Below are 19,907 nucleotides of genomic sequence, written 5' to 3'. Positions count from 1 at the left end.
TACTCTTCTTTGAAACAAATCAAGTCCTAGTTAAAAAGTTTTAAAAAGACTTGAGGGATTCACAAATTTTCTGTTTTAAACCATTTCAAATTATGTCGTTCTTTCTCTTCAACATTTTTAAGTGGTAAACTATTTCACTGAGCTATTGTATTCAAGCGTCCGGCTCCTAGCTCGCAAGGAAACATGCAAAGCAGCCCATGGGTTATACAGAGTTTACATAGCGTAGTATTTGTATTGCAAGAATAACTTCAAAGAACAAAACTATTTAATTATCTTTGTAATAAGACAAAACATCATCCTTGAAGCTCCACTTCCGGTTGTGAAAATCTATTTTTTTGAGATTAAATCATCCAGATAGTTTTTCTTCGGAAAACACGTTCTCATGTTGGTACACTAATCCCTGATTTATGTGGAGGAAGAGTTGAGCTAGACTTGCTCCACGACGCAGTCAGACCGCCGAGTGAGACAGCTCTCTTCAGCAGCCTCCACGGCGTCATGGATTGTGACGTAAGCGATCTCTTTTAGGTCGTACTCGCTGACCGCGTCCACACACTTGAAGATGTTTTCTGCCGATGATTGTTTCAGGTAAAAATTCAAAGAAACTAATGCCGTGTGATGATAATGATTAAATAATAAATTCATGACTTTGTGTAGTCATTGTTACTTTGATTAGTTATTATTTGTGACGAAACGTGTTTCCCTGTGATTCTGCTCGTTTCAGTATCGGTACTGTAAAGCACTAGTTCTCCACCGGGGATCCATGAAACTGTACGAGTTAGCACTTAGCAGCATGATTGATAAATTACGAACTTTAAAAATTGGTTGTGCTTTATGTATGTATTACAATGATTCTCAAACTGTACGTCTAATAGAGAAAGGGTTAAATCTTTTAATACGGCTACATCTGCTATGTTCAGCTTAATAGTTTTTCAACAGCGGATTGTTGATCAATGCTTCTTAGAAATGCAAACGTTAGTCAACAGTCTATCAGCACTCACAGTTTTGCTATGAGTGTGATTGCAACGAAATATTGATTACAAATGAAAAAGGGAGAAACACTTTGTTACCGTCGCTAAAATTACAAACAGACGTCTGCAGACGTTGAATCAATGTAAAAAACGATTAATTTGCTGTCTGGGAAAGCAGATTCATTGTATTATTTTAGCAAAGAAAAATAAAAAGCTTTAGATAGTGTTATATCAATGCAAAATACGCCAAGTGTCATAAGCTTGATACCTGAGCAGTTGGCAAGTAAGAAACCAACATTGATTTCTTTGTAGTCCGCAATCACCTGCAAAACAATGATTTGTTTGAGGAACTCTTTCAATTCATAGAGGAATTTAGGCATTAGAGTTAAATTTGTTTTTAAAAATGACGACTTAAGTATTTTTAAGCGTGCATGGTAACCCAGTAGTTGTTTGGGCTGGATCCAGTGAAATGTAGAAACACTGAGAAGCCAACACCAATTTGGCAATCTGTCTTGAAGCGTCTGGATACGTTGAATCAATGCAAAAAGACAGGATGTTGCTTGGTGGGCTGCTTAGAAACTGTACCCAATCCTTCAAAGTAACCTTTTAGACAATATTAAAGCGATGCCGGCGTTCATACTCCCCATTATTGTCATGAATGACGATACTGGCCACATCATTGTTATAGGCCTCGCTTTGTGGACCAAAAGTTTGTGAAGTTCACAACTGAAGCTAAGACTAATTCTATGAAACCTATGGAATTATTGGAATGCACATGAATTATATCCGAAAAGGATAGTCTGTCAAAGTGCTCGATAAATTTGCTTAGCTTTGTGGTAGAATAAGCTTCACTGGAACTCACCTTTGCAAACGTGTCAGATGCAACCGCGTCCAAACTCGATATTCCAGAACAATCCAGTATTATGACGTCAATAGTAAACAGCGCGTTTGATTGGTCAGTCTCAATCACATGACTAGATGATGAATCTTCCGCGGTTGCTGCTGAAACGTTATCTTGGGCGGTTAATCGTTTTCCTGGGAAAACTTTTGATAGGTTATTCCTGATAATTTCGCATAATTGCAGAGGCTCTTGACGCAGGGCCGGTTCGTGTTATTGCCGGGAAATCGTACCATCCGCCACGTGCCGCTGAATGGAGAGCAGTATTTGAAAGTGCGCTGTGTAAGAGTACGCCCGAGAGTCGAACCAGCGCCGCGTGATCTTACGTCGGGGGCACAACCACTAAGCTAACGGGGCGTTTATGTAACAACTATAGCGTCCATCGCAGCACTGCGCTTTATTACAGCCTGTTATCTCACTCCTCTGTGAAGACCCACTCAGCTACCGGTACTTTTTTACGTTTATCGAGGTTAAATCATTCTAAAAAGGTGATTTTTTTTACAGAGGAAGCTGCTGCTTGAAAGGCGGAACGCACTGTGTGCAATTATTTGAGCAAAAATTGCTAAGGAATCCAAACGTTTTGCCACAAGTTTGTCCAGATTAATTGTTGTGAAATTTAATGTTAAGATTTTTCCTGTCTAAAACATTTAAATTTATTATAATAACATTTGTCAGGTATTTCCATTTTTTAGACCACTTATAAATTTATTATTTAACAGGCTTAAGGATTCAGATAGTAATAACTATATTTGATTCAAATTTATTATATTAATTATATTATATTTTCAGTTGAAGTCTAAAACTCCTTTCCGCTTATGTTCATACGTCGTGCATTTAGAACTAAATTTAGAACGAATTTTGGTAAAAATAGTGCAATTAAACATCACAATCGAAACTGCCAATCGTGTTCAAGATGAGTGTTTGTTCGAGCTGGACAATCAACAAACATCAACAAACCAGGATCATCTTTGATAGGTTGAGACGCGGAAGGTAAAGCTTTGTTGTCGTAACAATGCAATCCTCCATTCTTCTCGATCGCCTGGAAGGACAAATTGGAAATTGTTAAACATGCCACGGAAAGGTAAGTTGAAACAAACACATAGTTTGTTGGTGTATTTTACAAATACTTTAGAAATACTTGGTTCGATTGCAATTTTGCAATTTGTAACTTTCGCAGCGACGAACGGTCGCAGTTGCTGCTGTTGTGTTAGAAAAATTTCCAAATGTATAAAATGGTCCAGCGATATCATGTTTGACATCAGGATGCATTCAAAAATATCTACGTAGTAAGCAAAGAAAAGTAACCGGTTTGAAAGATTCGAAACCATGGCAACTTGGAGAGAAATTTCGGATCTGGCAACAATTGTTTCAATAAGTTCTAGCCACAAACGCATTAGTTCCTGATTGCTCGGAATAGTTACGGTCGATATTGATCCATGTCTATAATTTCTTTACCTTCATTTTCTTAGCGATTATCATCGGATCGATCCCAGTTGTCCTCACTATTGCACTCGGCAAGGTGGCGCAGTTATAAAAGTTTAAGGGACCGTAAAATTGCGCCACCACGATGTGTTCATTCATCCGTATCGCCTGTGAGCAAACAAAACCGTAAGGATAGCAACTTAGCCAGTTTTGATTGGTTGATTTGATCACTATTTTCGAACTGGGAAAGCTTCTTGGGGGCCTTAATCCTGGCAGTTTCGCAAACTTGTAGAAGCTTTGAATCACTGACGCAAGCCCAGTCACCAAGTTTGACAGAGGGAAATTCCCACTTGTTATTACCGGGGAATTATTCCATCCACTCGGTGTTGCTGAAAGAGTAGTCCCGAAATGCGTTGCTCAAGCGCACACCCAAGAGCCGAACCAGCGTCGCTTGATGTTGAGCGGACGCGTAACCACTGAGCTAATAGAATTCTATTTGAATAAGGACCTCATGATTCCCAGTAGGGGTGAAACAGGCTGTAGAGATTTTAGAAAGTAGTTACTGTATTTGATGTAATATGGAAGTTAAATAGGTTTCATTTCCATACTTTGCTTAGCAGGAAGGCTTTATCCTTTTGGCATAGCGCCACGAAAGCTTAGTAGGCCAACTTACATGAGCATTGTCGCACATACCTTGTCAAACGTCCCCTTTCTACGGTACACTTGGGTAGGGCCAACGCGTTCCAAATATCGCAGCTTCACGAAACCGGTCCTCATCACAGCGAAGAGCAACTGAGTGGCAATCCCGCAACTCAACCCCAGAGCCTGCAATCACGTTCATAGTTTCGACATAGTGGCCTATTATGTGCTCATACACTTATACTAGTTGTTTTATTTTCTAGTCATCACAGCAAAAACAATACATGTTGACATAGCAGCGGCCCCATTAGTACCAACCCATTGTTTCTGACCATCAGTGGCGTTGACAATGAGGGTCCAGGAGTACTTTTAGACCAGAACCTAAGTTGATTTAGGGGCCCAAAACCTTTCCAAGAGGTCGTAAACTTGAAGAAACCACCGCGTATTATTTGGATATTGTTTGTTTTACTTAAAAATGTCTTGATTTGTGCCCCGAAGATCTCATTGGTACCAGGTTTAAACTATCCTCTCCACGGTCCTGATGATCGTCAAGCAAAAATTAGATTTGTCTTAACACGACAGAAGTCTAGAAAAGGTTGCAGAGACTAAACGCGACAGCAGCGTGCTGGAGATTGAAATAGAATAATTCTAAAACGTTTAGTTGTAGATTAAAGTGCCTCTGACAGGAAAATAAATTTGCTGAATTTACCTAAGATACCAAAGAGATGACACTAACAAACTTCCCTGACCAGCAAATCGTAAAAAATATCAACAGGCTACTAAGTTACACGCTTGCAAACTTTCGTTCACTTTCGGCAAATCTGGCACTCATTCAATTGCGAAAATAAAAACGGCAACCTCGCTGTGACGTCACCATGGGTGGGAAGGATACATTCTTTCTCTGTGGTGAGTTGGTAATGTATGGTACGACTGCTCCAAAACGTGAATGTGTGGGGCTCTATTGGTCTAAACTAAAGCATGTGCAAAATGAGATTTACCGAAATGAAAAAGTCAACTTATTATTACTATCAGGTTTAGATCAAATAGATTGAGTTTATTTTCATCAAACAGCATCTCAATTCAATTGAAATTGCAGTTTTTCTAAACTCTTGTAGGGCTACAATTTGGATAATTTTTTATTTGTCTTAATTTGGCTATAGCCATTTGCAGTGTATCAGCAGTATCTCACAGACAGTACCCTTAATTTATGGTTGAAGTAATGTCTGGAAATTGCTGTTTATGTGACAGAGTCAGTGACAAAGACGTGTGCTATCTTTTCATGCTTTTAAACAAAACAAGGTGCTGAGAAGAAAATAGTCAAAGTTTTCTTCAAGTGTTCGAAAGTGGGATGGACCATACAAAACTAGTCGTATATGTTCTCTTCACTTCAATGGAGATGATTTTGTTAACACCACCAACCCGATTTGGATCTTCTCAGCAATGAGTGGCGTGCTGGGAACTGTAGGTGGTGCGTTTGCCACAAGTGCGAGTCTATGTCCCAGCCCAATGAATGTGTATGTTGCCATGAAGTGCCACAGACGAAAGAACTTTTGAAGAAAGACGCATCTAGCTGTGTTACCAATTTGACCAATTTTGAGGCACACTTACACCCTGTAGTTCTGACGACTTTTTTTTATGAGGAGCAAGAAGAACTGGAGAAAAGGCAATAAACCGAAAGGAGAAAACGGAGACCTATCAAAAGAGTAAGGATGCTACATTAGGCTAAAAATACCCTAAACGCTAAAAAATGCACAATAAACAAAGTGATTTTATTTCCTTGCAGGCAGTATCGGTAATTAGTCGCTTGCAGGCATGTATTGGAGTGGATACTACAAGGTGGTGCTCTCCGAAGCAACAATCGGATTGTGTTGCCGTCATGCATTGTTTGGCAAATCCGAAACAATTTTCAAGTCCAGATGGCCGTTACACCGGATTTCAATGGCCAACTGAAGACACATTATGAGAGAGAGAAAGAACTTTTATTTATTTATGAATAGTGATGAATGATGATGAATTAAAGATGAATGATGATTCGTACGATTTCTTCATTTTTCACTTCAAGTATATTTTAGGTTTTGTAGGAACGTATCCAGTACAGTTTTATTAAGCTGCAAAAAACAATAAATCTTCGAAAAAAGCAACCGCTTGTACCAACTCCGACCAAACTGTGATCCACCAATTACATCTAAAAAGCATTTGTTTTATCCGTCGCTAACGACGCCCACCCACGATGACGTAACACCACCAAAGTCGTCTCAGAGCAGTGAAATATGGAGTTTAGCCTGTGGTGGCGCTGCGGAACTGTCGTTTTGTATAAATTTCGCCCTAACCAGTCGAGCTTCGAGGTTAAGATTAAAAAGTTCGCTAAGCATAATTCTGCGCTAGAAAATGCTTAGAAAAGTTACTATACTTGGGTCCAATCTGTCAGGGGCACTTTAAGGCTTTGAAAATAATTTCAAAAATAGAAACTGTAGGCCTACAGAAAAAATTAAGACAAAAAGTAAATTCTGTATTATCAGAAGTAAAATTGTTCCTCACAACGTGCAGCAGTATGGTTCCCACACACGTGACCAACCACGTGATTGCATCAAGCTTGTGATTGGTCCAATACCTTCTCACATTTATGGTGTGCTTGAACAATCCACTGATTGCAACGACCACAATGGATGCGAGGCAAGCCTAAAAAAGTCAGCAAACAATGGTTAAAAACTTTCACTGATCGACAACTTACAAACTGATAAAACGAGTAGACGATCAGACTTAGGGTAGGCTACGCTTTTTACATACATTCGCAACTCACTTTAAGATAATATGTAAGCCGTATTGTAATAAGTTAATAAGGTCCATAGGGTAACTTAAAACGCTTTTCAAAATTCTAGATTCAAGCATATAGTGATCCAAATTCTTGTGTGAATTAAACATCATACAATAAAATCTTCAAACTTTTTAAAAACTAATCCAAGACCCTTCAGACAAATGAATCTTGACAAGCCTGCAATGCAAATAACATCCACTAACTTTCGGCAAGTGCTTGAATATGGGACTGATAAAGAGCAGGACAATCAACATAAAAGCCGAAGACATCCATCCAACAAGCTCCGTCTTTCCACCGCTTTCCAGCTGTTAAATGTTAAAGTTTAGTGTTAAACGAGCAATCAATCAATTTCTAGCCACTCAGACCTTAAATTCAGCTAACCTTCAGACCTAGAAACCAGTTATCCATTAACTATCATCACCTGCACACATGTCCTCGACATGGAGGCGAATCCAGGGATACAGGAGAAGAAAGAGCTAAAAAAGTTGCAAGTTCCCACAGCAAGTAACTCCTGAAGACACAAAACAAAGTTTCAACTTTTCACCAAGTTTGGCAAAGACGCCTCTAATGCCTCTCATGGGAACCGGGCAGGGTCAATTGAAAGGCTCCCGCTGGCAAACTGGATCACATTTTAAGGAGAAAGCTATAAACGATCTCGATTATTCAGCGAACCTGTCAGCTGAAGCAATAAACTGAATGGTTTTCTCACAGTAAGCTGAACAGCGCACGGAAAAACTGGCACAGTTTGTCGATCACACAAACCATTTTTTTGTTAAGTTGAGCTCAACTTCTTTTCAAGATTGCGGTGTTGTCACGTCATAAATATCACGATTGTGTCACAAATAACAAGATTACGTCACCAATATCCCATATATGTCACAAACATCAGAATTACGTCGCAAATACTTTTAATTAAATTGATGACCCAACTTTACCTGGTTGGGCCTCACTTTGTAGCCTTCACTTTCGGCGAATGTCTTGGCGAGCGACACCCCGACAGAGTAGCCTATGAGAGCGACTATCAGCGACTGTACAGCGATGTCGCCGAAGTGGAAGAGGTCAGGAAGTTTTGGAACCGGGAGACTGAAGAAAGATGGAAGTTAGTGTTTAACGCTTTGTGTGATCACAATTGAAATGTGTTACGCAGAAAACATGAATTCAGTTACTTGCGCAACATCCTGCGCAGAAGGTCGATCATGGTGATCAGCAGGAAAAATAAAAGTTAGACGAAAAAAGTTTAAATCTTTATGAAAAGTGAAAACCATGAAAAAGGGATCATGTTCTTATCTGAAAAACAGTTTCAATTTTGACATACATAATTTCATAGCTTGATTGCAATACATTCACCCCATCTGCCGGGAAAGTTCAATGGAAACTTTGGTGCATAAGTGGCGCTGTTTGCAAATTCCGATGCAACCCGCTACACTAGTCACATACAATACAAACCAACATTCGTGGGGGAAACTCACCCACTAGGTACGGGCCCGACCACTAGCACGAAATGCCCATCTTCTAAATCAGCCGCCCATGAGATTAAAGTCCCTAAAGTCACCTGCAATGCATATTATGAAATAGAGGAGAGGAGTTGCACCATCTAACAGGTTGCAATGCTGCTCAGCAAACTAAACAAACGAACCATGCATTTGTTTAGGTTGCTAAGTAAAATAATACTTTTCTCTGTTTTGTCTACGTTGTTCTTACGTTTGGAGATGTTACATTCTTGCATAATTTTGTCCCCTCATAATCTAAACCTTTCTTGCTTTTATATCTTTATCTTCAAACTGACAATGCCTTGATACGCTTGATTGGTTATTCCATGAAGTTTCGCATACTTGTAGAGGCTTTCGACGCAGGGCGGTTACCGAGATTGGAAGAGTGAAGTTTTCGATTGTTGAAGTCTTGTTGCCAGGGAATTATTCTATTCACTAAGTGCCGCTGAATGGAGAGCAGTCCTTAGAATGAGTTGCTCAAGCGCACACCCCGAGAGTTGAATCCATTTTTACATTGATACAACGTCTGCAGATGTTGAATCAATGTAAAAATGACGGATTTTGCTATCCGGGATACCTAGTATGAGCTTGAATGCGGCAAAAATTGATAGAAAATATATTTAATTACAATTACCACCAGCACTTCTCCAGGGATAGGAATGTGGAATGGAAACTTTTCTCTGTATCTCTGATTGACCAGCTTCACCGCAACCAGGAACAATATACACGTCACTGACGTCATAATGCTGGCAATCGTGTTAAAGACTTCATTGCCCTCCAGCAACGTCAAGGCCTTCCCGATGTCGCGGATCACCTGTTTGTGAGGGAATAAACATAAACAATTTAAAAAAAGAGGTAAAGGTGGTTCCATACTTGATTCAAGTGTCGGGTATGAAAAGATAAGGTTCTCATTGTACTAAGCCTTCGGCACTTAGGAGAGTAGAGCGGCCAGTTCCTTTCTCTCGGCCGCCTTTCCTTCAGCAACTACGCCCACCCAATTTGTTACACCCTTGGTAGAGGTGAGCGGCGTTTTCAACAACCGGCTTAAAGGGGCAGACAACCCCATTTTCAAATGCAAATTGAGAGTTGAAATACATAAAGGGGATATTCAAAAACACGTTGCACTTGTTTTTATGAAAAAGTACCCATTTGTTCTCGCGCAATCTTAAAACAAAGTTTTGGTTTTGCAATTCGAACACACGCCGCCTCAACTGTTGTCAAAATAAAATATTTGCTTACGTGACGTCATAACCAGACTTTGGCAAAAACATTTTGCTAGTTTAAGGTGTTGAGTGCAGCTGCAGATAAGGTTTGAATCGTTGCAGCAGTAGATAAGATTATCACAAGTAAAAATTTTAGCTCAGATTTAGTTTATTGTAGCTTTGATACTAGATTACATCATTTTAGAGACCATACTACACATTTACACTAGGCCTTGCACTGTTTGCAGGGAACAAGCAAATGCGATTATTTTGCTTCAGTGCTACAGAATGGTTTTGATGGGATTTAGTAACAAGAGGTTTAGACAGTCAAGGGTTGTAGGGGCTTAAATTTATTTATTTTTCATCTTTAGTCATGTTTGTGTACTATCAGACATGTTTGTAGGCCTATCAGACAGGCTAAACTAATATGCCTACCTCAATATACGGTACATGCTTTCCCAGTGCCATACCTTACTTGAATAGATTAAGCTAAACCTGTTACAGTTTTATACTCATCATGACAAGTCGATGTGTTGTGTATGACTGTTCAGTGTTCATCTGGTGGTTCTTCATACAAGAAAATTGAAATGGGACAAGTTTGTAAACACCACAAGAGTATGGCCAGGAGCAACAGAGACCAGCATAATAATGCCGACTCCATTTCAAGGAAACAGATTTTCAAAATCTTCAATTTAACATGGGACTTGCCACACAGCATTAAACCGCAATGCATGCCCTTCAATTTTTTTCAAAAAAATCCATTTCAACAACTCTGCAACCTTTGGAGTCAAGGTCCAGTGGGGAGACAACTCCACAACAAAATTCCAATCCATCCCCATACGACCGGCTGTCAGGAAACGTCAAGTTCTTGAAGTAATTTTGAGTTAACAATAATGTTACTACATGTTTGTTATAAAGTACCGTACATAAATTGGGGAATGGGGAGTACTGTACCATCCTTGAGAAATTGTTTTTCATATAATTTAGAATATCTTCCGGCTAAGCCTATTACATTTTAGTTGCTGCCTGCTGGCATAGCGATTCCTATCCTAGCTACATGTAATTTTAAAATGACCCATCTATAACTCACCAAGTATATTAACAAAAACAAGTCCTTGACAAACTGGTGTTTATTTCATTTACTGGCTAGCACGATATGCAACGGTAATGTAACAGTACATAAATGTGAGTTTTCTTTATTAGCCTACTGTCTTGTAATCTTGAGTTGTATTGTGCTGTTTTGTAATGTGCTTTTTGTGTTCATAGTTGTCCTGGTATTCTGATGGGTCAAGCCAAACAAAAATCGTTATTTGTTATGCCGCAACACAATACAACATATCGGATTTTCGTGTTTGTTTGTCAAAAGGATGCCATGAAGCCAAGGAGTGTGGCAAAAGGTAAGAAATTTTAACTCTATAATAAACTAACATATGAAATAACGGGTGGCGATGATGTCGTCCCCTCATACATCATACATTGCTTGCTGCTTTTGAGAATCATGCTGCCAAAATGAGTTTCATTTGTAAAACTGCTTGTGTCTTGGTTGGTTTTGAATCTTTATCCTCGGACTGGCAAAGCCTTGATTGGTTATTCCTGGTAGTTTCGCATACTTGTGGAGGCTCTTGACACAGGGCTGGTTACCGAGATTAGCAAAGTTGAAGTTTTTTGATTGTTGAAGTGTTGTTGCCGGAGAATTCACTAGGTGCCACTGAATGGGAAGCAGTCCTGAAAGTGCGTTGCTCAAGCGCACACTCCGAGAGTCGAACTTGAGCCGGGCGCGTAACCACTGAGCTAACGGGGCGGGATGGGAAGGCCTATTATTGGTCAACATTTTTGTTACGGATTTGTTATAATAGATGTAATAAAAGATAAGTTTTTATTGGCTTGTGAGTGCAAACATCATTTTGGTCTGCATTTCTTTTATACTATGCATAGACAACTTGTAACTGCATTTCTTTTATACTATGCATAGACAACTTGTAACTGCTATTCATTCCAACAAGAATAGCAGCAGGTCTACCGCTAGGTTTCGGGTTAGCTATCCGAAAGCAAAGCATAAGGAATGAGGCTATTCTCTAAAAATGATCAAAGAAAACCCCACTTACCATAAGTTATCTATACACCATAATTTTATGAAATTAGCAATATTCCAAAACTGCTACTTTATAATATGTGTACTGTGTAGTTGTAGTATGTGATTACCCAGTCAGCAAAATCAATCATTTTTACATTGATTCAACGTTTTGCAGACGTTGAAACAATGTAAAAATGACGGATTTGACGCAAATTTTGTCATTTTATTATTCATTTATTTGACGCAAAATTCGTCATTTTTACATTGATTCAACGTTTGCAAAACGTTGAATCAATGTAAAAAGGACTGATTTCGTTGACTGGATAAGCATGTGCGGTAAAGTGAAATGTGTGCAGCAATCATTGTGACTACCATACATTTTTATTGATTTAAAATGCATTATCTTTTTTAAAGATCATGCCAAGAGCCTTTTGAAGATTGCATTGTGTGAAAGGGAAACATTGGCAGAACACCGAGAAGAATGGGAAAGCACACCTCTTTCCATGCATTTATGCTTAGACGTTTGCATCCAGATGTTTCTGATGCAATTGCACCTTATTTTTCACGGTTTTCTAACCAAAACCCGTCTTAAATGATGCAGCAAATGCAATACCTAAACGTGGGCAATCATGTTGTATTATATTCATGTAACCAAAAGTTGCTTTTAAATACGTTATAGGCACATTGTCTACAGACAATTTGTTCGGTGGATCTGGGGTTACCTTTGTCATTCAATCCGTGTGCCTCTGCCGTCATGCGTTGTTTCGGCTATTAGGTCGAAATTTTCAAGTGAACATAGAAAATATGTTGGATTTAAATTATCCTGATTTGAAATAAAAAGAAGTCACAATTCAAAGTCTGCTTCAAGAAAAGCTTTGCCGTGTGCATAGAGAGAGTGATTTTTGTACTTGTACACTAAAGTATACCTATCAGAGTTCTTGAGAAAATGTTCCTAGTTCTTTATAAACTAATATGGTGCTTGCCTGAAGCTAGTTGCTTTCGGTGTTCATTTTATCAACTACTAAGCTGCTTAAAATCGACATAAATAGTTCATTGCATTTGCTGGAAACGACACCATAAGCGATCTCTTACTCTGCATTTCAAATGCATCTTGCGTGAACATACGAGCAGCTTGTACCGTTATGACGTCACGTCCGATTATGGCACGGTTCAGTGAGCACGCGTCGCTCTGAAACTAAGGGCTAACTAAAACGGCCCTACAAAGGAAACGCAATGAAATTAAGGAAAAATTTCAACGACAACCACTTATTATACATCTCTAGAGCACTTACAAAGAAAAAAATCGAAAAGTATGGTTTGGGGTTTACTGCCCCTTTAAGCCAAACAAGTTTGCATAATTGGAAAACCACGCCTTATCCGTTGCGCCATCTCACCGCACAAGGTAGCAAACGACTTTTTTTTATCTTGATGTAGGGTCTTCAGGCGCTCTTTGTGCGTTGGTTCTTGCATCATTGAGATGCATGCCCATCGAGAAAAGCTTTTGTACAGTGTTTTACAAGTCTTTTTTTAAAAAGTCCTCTTTTCCACTTCTGCATCGTAATGATGCAAAAATCAACGTAGAAAAACGGTATTTTTAGATTGAAAGTATGTCATGCACAATTATGTACCAACCCATATGGACGCAAGCACGTCAGAGTAGCTCCCAACTTTGACGCCCAGAAGCGACTTGACTTGTGACAGCACAGTAAGGAAGGCGACGGCGCATATGAAGCCGCTCTGTACGGGACGCGAGAGCAATCGCGTTACAGAACCCAGATGGAAGACGCTGAATATGATCTGAAGTGACAAGAGAGAAAAATAATTTCAGGAAAACTTTTGCACCAAAACTTTAAGCGCAAATCATGGACAACTGACCTATAACTTTTCTCGGTTTCTTAGTTTAGCCATGGCCACCTGGAGATGCGGCCTGATTTGTCACATTTTGCAGATTTTGATTGCAGCTACTGCTAGTGCTTGACCGACATTTTTTGAGATGTTTTTACTTTTGCGGTTTCCTAACATTTTGCAGAAATTTCCAGGTTTTTCTAACTTTGGGCGAACGTTTAAATAAATTTTTCTAAAAATAAGATTTTTACGCTTTCTTTATTCTTTTCCCCAGATGACACAATAGGTTTTAACATTCTCACATGTTGAAAAACAAAGAAAATTTGATTTCGAAGATTTTAGTTTCAATAACAGTCTGATTTTGTGTTTTTCAACTTACTATTTCTCATTTGCTATGGCTTCCCCAAGGCAACAAAAAAGTTTATGTCATTAGGAAACCGCAAAAAGTAAAAACATCTAAAAAAATGTCAGTCAAACACTAGCAGTAGCTGTAATCAAAATCTGCAAAATGTGACAAGTCAGACCGCATCTCCAGGTGGCCATGGCCTATCCTAGTTTATTAATCCGTACAACATTATGATCGGAGGAAATGAAATAATAAGATACATTGAAATGTCGTTAAGTAGTTCATTTATTAAATGTAATAAATATTCCATAAATATATTTAATTTCCATTTTCTTTATTTATCACAATAAACATATAAATGTAATTGTAAAGGAACTTACCAGAAACAACCCCGTAAAGAATGTCATAGCAGCAGCCAGTGACAACCTTTCGTCATAAACTTGGCCCGAGATGTCCGAGCTGTTGGCCCTTTGTGCTTCTTTCCCCACTGGGAAGGGGACCATCATCTCTATGAAGGTCCCAATCATCAGGCTGGTGAGGGCGTATGAGCCTGGGTTGAACGCTCAGCAGGTTATTAGCTGGAACAAATGTTGTCGGCTGGATAGCCGAGTGATGAGAGCTCTGGAACGGCAATCCAAAGGGCGCCGGTTGACACCACCCAAGAGCATGCGGCTGTGTCTGTGGTAAAACACTTAAAGGCACGAAGATTGATTGATTGATTGAATCTTTATCCTCGGACTGGGAAAGCTTCTTGAAGAGCTTAATCCTGGCAGTTTTGCACACTTGTAGAGGCTTTGAATCACTGACGCAGGCCCGGTCACCGAGATTGACCGAGTGAAGTTTCCGATTGTTGAAGTCTTGTTGCCGAACTATTCCATCCATTAGATGCCGCTGAATGGAGAGCAGTCCTTAACGTGCGTTGCTCAAGCGCACACCCCGAGAGTCGAACCAGCGCCGCTTGATCTTGAAGCTTCTTCTTTCCAGAAGTGACGCACTAACCAATTGAGCTATCGGGGCGGTTGGCTTCCTTGCTTTCCCGTCCATTTAATCTAAATCTTCCACCACCAGGTGTAAGCCTGGATACGACAAACAAAACCGATGGAACAAAGATTAAGTTGGACATTTGAGCTCTAGCAGGCGCGGATCTAGGAGTTTTTTTTGGGGAGGGCCAGAAAATTTGAAAATGAACTAAAAAGTAAGAAAAAGAAAAAACAGATATGAACAACCAGTGGCGTAGCCAGGAATTTGGGGGGTTTGACGGCCGGCGGGCGAAGCCCGACGGCGTGTTCGCCAAAGGCGACACCCAGCGGCGGGGGTCTGGGGTGCCTCCCCCAGAAAATTTTGAAAAATTACTTTGAATTTGGTGCATTCTGAGAGCATTTTCAACAAAAATATGGGTATAAATATTCCTGTGAAATAGTGCTGTCCGGTGGCATAGCAAAAGGATAAGATCATGTTTTCTTCGGCATTTTTTCGGTAATAAAGCTAAGTTTCTATGTTTTCTTGTTGCTAATTCCTGGCTGAGATGTTTGAATGTGGTTTGGTATTGGCAAAACTCGCTCTTTTAATGCAGTTTTGCTTAAAATTAGGCAAGCTTTGTTTTAGAGACATCGAGACTGAAAGCATCATTCTCAATATCGTGACGTCACACGCGTGCCAAAGGGGGGTTGTAAGTCCGCTGTGGGACTAATATCAGCTGTTTAGAAGCATATCAAACCATGCAACAATTTCTCACAAAATTTCGGGGGGGGCCCGGGCCCCTTGGGCCCCCCCCATAAATCCGCGCCTGAGCTCTAGGCTCTTGTTCGATTGCTTTCGTGTTTTGACTAATTTGGCAACGAAAATGAATAAATTGAAAACCTTTATTTTATTTAACAACCATTAGAAAGCAGTTATTGTACAAGGCGTACACCTGCAACGGTCGGGTCATTGTTTTGTCATATTGCTTCATTGTTGATTGTGAGTATTGCCAGGTACAGTAATTGATAAAGATTAGGTTTAATTGTCCGGTTAAAGCAGGGGTGTGCAACGTGCGGCCCGCGAAGATGTGCCAACTTTGAATTGTGTGCAGCCCGCGAAACGTGTTTATAAGTTAATTTAGTCTGGCACGTGTGAACAATTCATTGTGGAGTGGATTATTCTAGATTTTGCACCTTCTGTTAACCATTTTAAAAATCTCCCACCGGCCACCGCTAATCCATTGCATTTAATTATTTGGAACGTAAAAATGTATGGTCACATAAAAGGCATTATGAACAAAGTACGACTTTGGAAGCTCACAAACAGACAGGACATTTTTTCCACTTTCCAACTTTGAGAAACTATTGAATGCATCCTGAGAAGAAAACTGAATTTGCAGACGAACTTGAACAATTGTTGTATGATTTTTTGGCTCCTTTCAAGGACTTAAAATTTTATGAACATTTGTTTGGTATATTCTCTTCGCCATTGAACACAGACATTGACAAAGCACCATCTGTTATCCAACCTGAACTGATTGATCTTCAAAAGAAAACGGATTTGAAAGCAAAGTATTTAGAAAAGAATCTTGGCGATTTTTACCGAAAACATCTCAACCAAGATGACTTTCCACATTTAAAAAAATCCATGGCTTCAAAAATGGCTTTTTTTTTGGCTCAACGTATTTGTGCAAACAATTTTTTTCTAAAATGGGCGTGATGAAATCTCCCTATTGATCGGATCTGAACTTCTGACAGACAAACACTTCAAAAATGGACTTCGAATTGCGAGCACGTCCATTAAAGTAAATTTGGAAAAAGCCGCCGAGAAAAGAAGCCAGCTGCAAACATCTCACTGAACTCGTTTAAAGACTGTGTGACTATAGATTTAAATAGCAGTTTCCTTCAGAAATTTATGGGTCTCAACTTATTATTTCTGCAAGGAGATAACCCCTAATAATGCTATAAGAATAACAAAAAAACTACTTGTTTTGTGGTTGCAACTACTAGATATCAAATGTTAAATAAACGTGCGGCCCGCGGTTTCACCCAGTTATTTACATCCGGGTCTCCTGTAATAAAGGTTGCACACCCCTGGGTTAAAGAAATACACTGATGCCTTGCTCACCAACTGAAAGGTGACGTGATGTGCCAAAAATGGTGTAAATCAGAGAAGGGAAAAACCCTGTGTAGAGACCATAGACTGGTGGGAGGCCTGCTAACGATGAATACGCCATTCCTGGGGAAAAAAGGATGTTGGGATATCTTGCAAAGTTATTATGACTCCAAAATTGAAAGATCGCCTACAAGACTATAGGCAAAGGTGGGCAGTAACTAGTTATACTTTTTGAGTAACTGTAACGGTAACTTCGTTCTATTTTCCAAAAGTAACGAAACGCGGTAACTAGTTCCTATTTTACCACTTTTTCAACAGTTACAGTTACAAGTTACTTTTACATTGAAATTTCAGTTTCTAATTGCCGTCCATTTCTCTGCACGTGTTTGTGTCTTGCTTTGTGCGTGTTTGCTGCGCTTTGCGCAATAATGCATTTTTCTCGCAGCAGCTGTATCGGCGCAGCACTGCGCATGCGCGGTTGCGCGGTTCTACTTTTGTTTTTTCTTGTGGAGAAGGGTTGCCATATTGGCGAATTTATCGCCAAAATCCAGAAATCTGGCGATTTTTTAAGACGTTTGGCTTTATATTTATGGTTTGGCTCTTTTTTGGCGATTTTTGATAACTGATTTGGCTAAATTAATTGTTTTTGACGATTAATCAATATGTCCAAAGACAAGCAAGACACAACAATACAACGGGGTTGAGCATTATAACAATATATTTTACATATTTACAAATAGTTTAACAGTTAAACATTTTCGGTTTAACTTAAGCCCTCATCAGGAATCTGAAAATATTTATAAAATGCAATAAATTTCAACTTCTTGAAGGTAACTAACTATCTGCCTATAGCTTAAGCACCAAGAAACACGCAGCGATTAAAAGCAATTTCTTGACGGTCCCACGAATTACCCATAAGTACCCATAAGCACCATAAGTACCCATAAGCCCATAAGTCGCGTCGAATTACCCATAAGTCGCGTCGAATTACCCATACGCCCCATAAGTCGCGTCGAATTACCCATAAGCCCCATAAGTCGCGTCGAATTACCCATAAGCCCCATAAGTCGCGTCGAATTACCCATAAGCCCCGTAAGTCGCGTCGAATTACCCATAAGCCCCATAAGTCGCGTCGAATTACCCATAGGCACCATAAGTCGCGTCGAATTACCCAAATGCCCCATAAGTCGCGTCGAATTACCCATAAGTCGCGTCGAATTACTCATAAGCAACGTGGAATTACTTACGCCTTCATGTCAGCGTATATGTAATCTGCAAGTCGCTGTTGCGACTTGCGATCGTGTCACTTAAACTGATTGTCCTGCTTTGGTATCATGCACGTTATAACGCCCGCGTTTTGTCGCTTCTACCTTTTATAGACCTCTGATAAGTTTATCGTATATTGTTTTTTCGTTGTGATGGTCAGAAATAAAAACAAACTAAACTGATAATATTGTGAGCGTTCTCGAAACATTACCCATATAAACCAAATTAAGCGAAGATTTCACGAGCGCTTGCGTGGCTGAGTGGTTAAGTCAAAGGCTATTGAATTTGGTGACACGGGTTTGATTCCAACCCTTGCCATTATTCTTTTTATTCTTTAATTATCAAGTTTAAAGCAAGAATTAAGTCTCTGGCTGAGTGCGAGAACAATAGACGGCTATAGACTACACTCTACTACACTATAGGCTACAGGCTTATGGGTAATTCGACGTTACTTCTAGGTAATTCAAAAGGAGACCCTCGGCCCCAGATGCTCACACGACGATTGGGCAAGGACATTTTAAAGCCCAAAATGGCAGGCCTAAGTGACAAGCACTTTGAAATGCTCATATTTCGCAAAGAAAATAAACCTATAGGCAGCTGAGTAAGTTTTTTTGGCATATATAGGCTGCTGAGTAAGTTTTGACTTGAGTAATTTTTTTTTAATGAAACATTGTTGGTTTTGTACTTGTGCTTTTATGTTAGCATGGATGGCTCTAACACTGTATATCAAACATTGTGGTTAAACTGGACTTGCATGCAGAGCTGGCCAGGTGCAGAATTTTATGTTCATACTTGTGAGTAACTGACAGTAACTAGTAACTGTAACTAGTTACTTTTTAAAATCGGTAACTGTAACGGTAACTCAGTTACTTTTGAAAGTGACTTTGCCCACCTTTGACTATAAGGCTGTTTAAAATAAATTGGAAAAGTAGTTTTATTTCATACAAACTTATTTTGTTTTAATTTTATGTCGTTTTTAATGGTAAACAACGTATTTCGAACGTGTTTGGAACGAACACTGCTACACCAAACACAAGCTCTTCCACTAAGCTGTCCACGACTTTAGCCACTGCCCAAACAGCAAATCAATCGTTTTTTACAATGATTCAACGTCTGCAGACGTTGAATCAATGTAAAACACGATTGATTTGCTGTTTGGGCAGTCACGACCGAGAAGCAACGTGAATGAAATCTTACCTTGTGGTATGTGCATTGCACCAACTGTTAGGCCACTGATGACGTCAGACAGGAGCCACTTTCTGATCTTATATTTGGGAAGCCAGGTGAGTATCGGGAAGACATTGAAAATAGTTGATTTTGTTGGCAAGAAAGCGGAGAGGTGCAATTTTCTCAACCACGTCTTTTGCGCGCGAGTTTTGTAACCGAATTGTTTTCGGAATTCATTTTCATTCATTGATCGTGACATCACTAATTATCTTTAAAATTAAAGAAAAATTTATAAAAGAAAATGAAAAAGTCTGAAGAGAAAATATTTCAACCGAAAAACTGCCGTGCGGATTTTATTGCTCAACTCATAAGCAATCAACAAAAGAATTTGGAAGCTTCTTGAACATTCGGAGACTACAACATCACCGTGTTCATACATTGGCTTCATTCAACGTCTCTGCAAACTCTTTTGTGAAAAAATACTGCTTCACAATGTAGATTTTAACGACCTCTGATGCTGCGAGTTCGCTCTGGTAATAGCGGATTGCACCAGCTTTCGGAACACAGTTCCCGAGTCATGTGCCATGACGAATGATGTTGAAGTCAGTGAGTTGAAAATTTTATTTCAACAAAATTTCACATCAATAACGCCTATCAAAGAAACTCAACAGCCAGCAGCCTCAAGCCAAACAAAAGAGCC

General features: G+C 39.5%; 2 protein-coding genes across 3 annotated transcripts; one reads left to right on the top strand and one right to left on the bottom strand.

Annotated features, from left to right (window-relative positions):
- Positions 1-185: 185 nt before the first annotated feature.
- On the bottom strand, positions 186-19,492 carry LOC145784769 (prestin-like). 2 transcript variants are annotated; one of them, XM_082596618.1, is made up of 16 exons: positions 19,238-19,492; positions 16,787-16,897; positions 14,080-14,249; positions 13,141-13,305; positions 8,867-9,046; positions 8,212-8,294; positions 7,678-7,825; positions 7,164-7,253; positions 6,946-7,047; positions 6,466-6,606; positions 3,982-4,113; positions 3,322-3,456; positions 2,824-2,905; positions 1,831-1,967; positions 1,237-1,291; positions 186-566 (listed from the first exon to the last, which is right to left on the bottom strand). In XM_082596618.1, the coding sequence occupies exons 1-16, from the start codon at positions 19,464-19,466 to the stop codon at positions 427-429; spliced, it is 2,100 nt and encodes a 699-aa protein (XP_082452744.1). In that variant the 5' UTR covers positions 19,467-19,492; the 3' UTR covers positions 186-426. The 2 variants fall into 2 exon arrangements, with proteins under 2 accessions (XP_082452744.1, XP_082452743.1); XM_082596617.1 differs by having other exon boundaries at positions 187-566; positions 1,831-1,970.
- LOC145784570 (uncharacterized) lies at positions 9,330-12,736 on the top strand. The gene is made up of 3 exons (XM_082596417.1): positions 9,330-10,307; positions 10,701-10,831; positions 11,923-12,736. The coding sequence occupies exons 1-3, from the start codon at positions 10,162-10,164 to the stop codon at positions 12,102-12,104; spliced, it is 459 nt and encodes a 152-aa protein (XP_082452543.1). The 5' UTR covers positions 9,330-10,161; the 3' UTR covers positions 12,105-12,736.
- Positions 19,493-19,907: the final 415 nt, after the last annotated feature.

Source organism: Aplidium turbinatum, chromosome 15, assembly GCF_918807975.1.
Source record: "Aplidium turbinatum chromosome 15, kaAplTurb1.1, whole genome shotgun sequence".
NCBI lineage: Eukaryota > Metazoa > Chordata > Ascidiacea > Aplousobranchia > Polyclinidae > Aplidium > Aplidium turbinatum.
Note: the sequence above shows the minus strand (reverse complement) of the source record. Positions and strands in the feature narration are given on the sequence as shown.

Bases quoted from the DNA above. Each gene is read 5' to 3' on its own strand.
- LOC145784570 (XM_082596417.1), top strand. From the start codon at position 10,162: ATGCATGCCCTTCAATTTTTTTCAAAAAAATCCATTTCAACAACTCTG. The intron at 10,308-10,700 runs GTAATTTTGAGT...TTGTGTTCATAG, and splicing joins GGAAACGTCAAGTTCTTGAA to TTGTCCTGGTATTCTGATGG. The intron at 10,832-11,922 runs GTAAGAAATTTT...TCTTTTTTAAAG, and splicing joins GCCAAGGAGTGTGGCAAAAG to ATCATGCCAAGAGCCTTTTG.
- LOC145784769 (XM_082596617.1), bottom strand. From the start codon at position 19,466: ATGTCACGATCAATGAATGAAAATGAATTCCGAAAACAATTCGGTTAC. The intron at 6,607-6,945 runs GTTAGTGGATGT...TGACTTTTTTAG, and splicing joins TATTCAAGCACTTGCCGAAA to GCTTGCCTCGCATCCATTGT. The intron at 1,971-2,823 runs GTTTGTTGATGT...ATAACGTTTCAG, and splicing joins ACCTATCAAAGATGATCCTG to CAGCAACCGCGGAAGATTCA.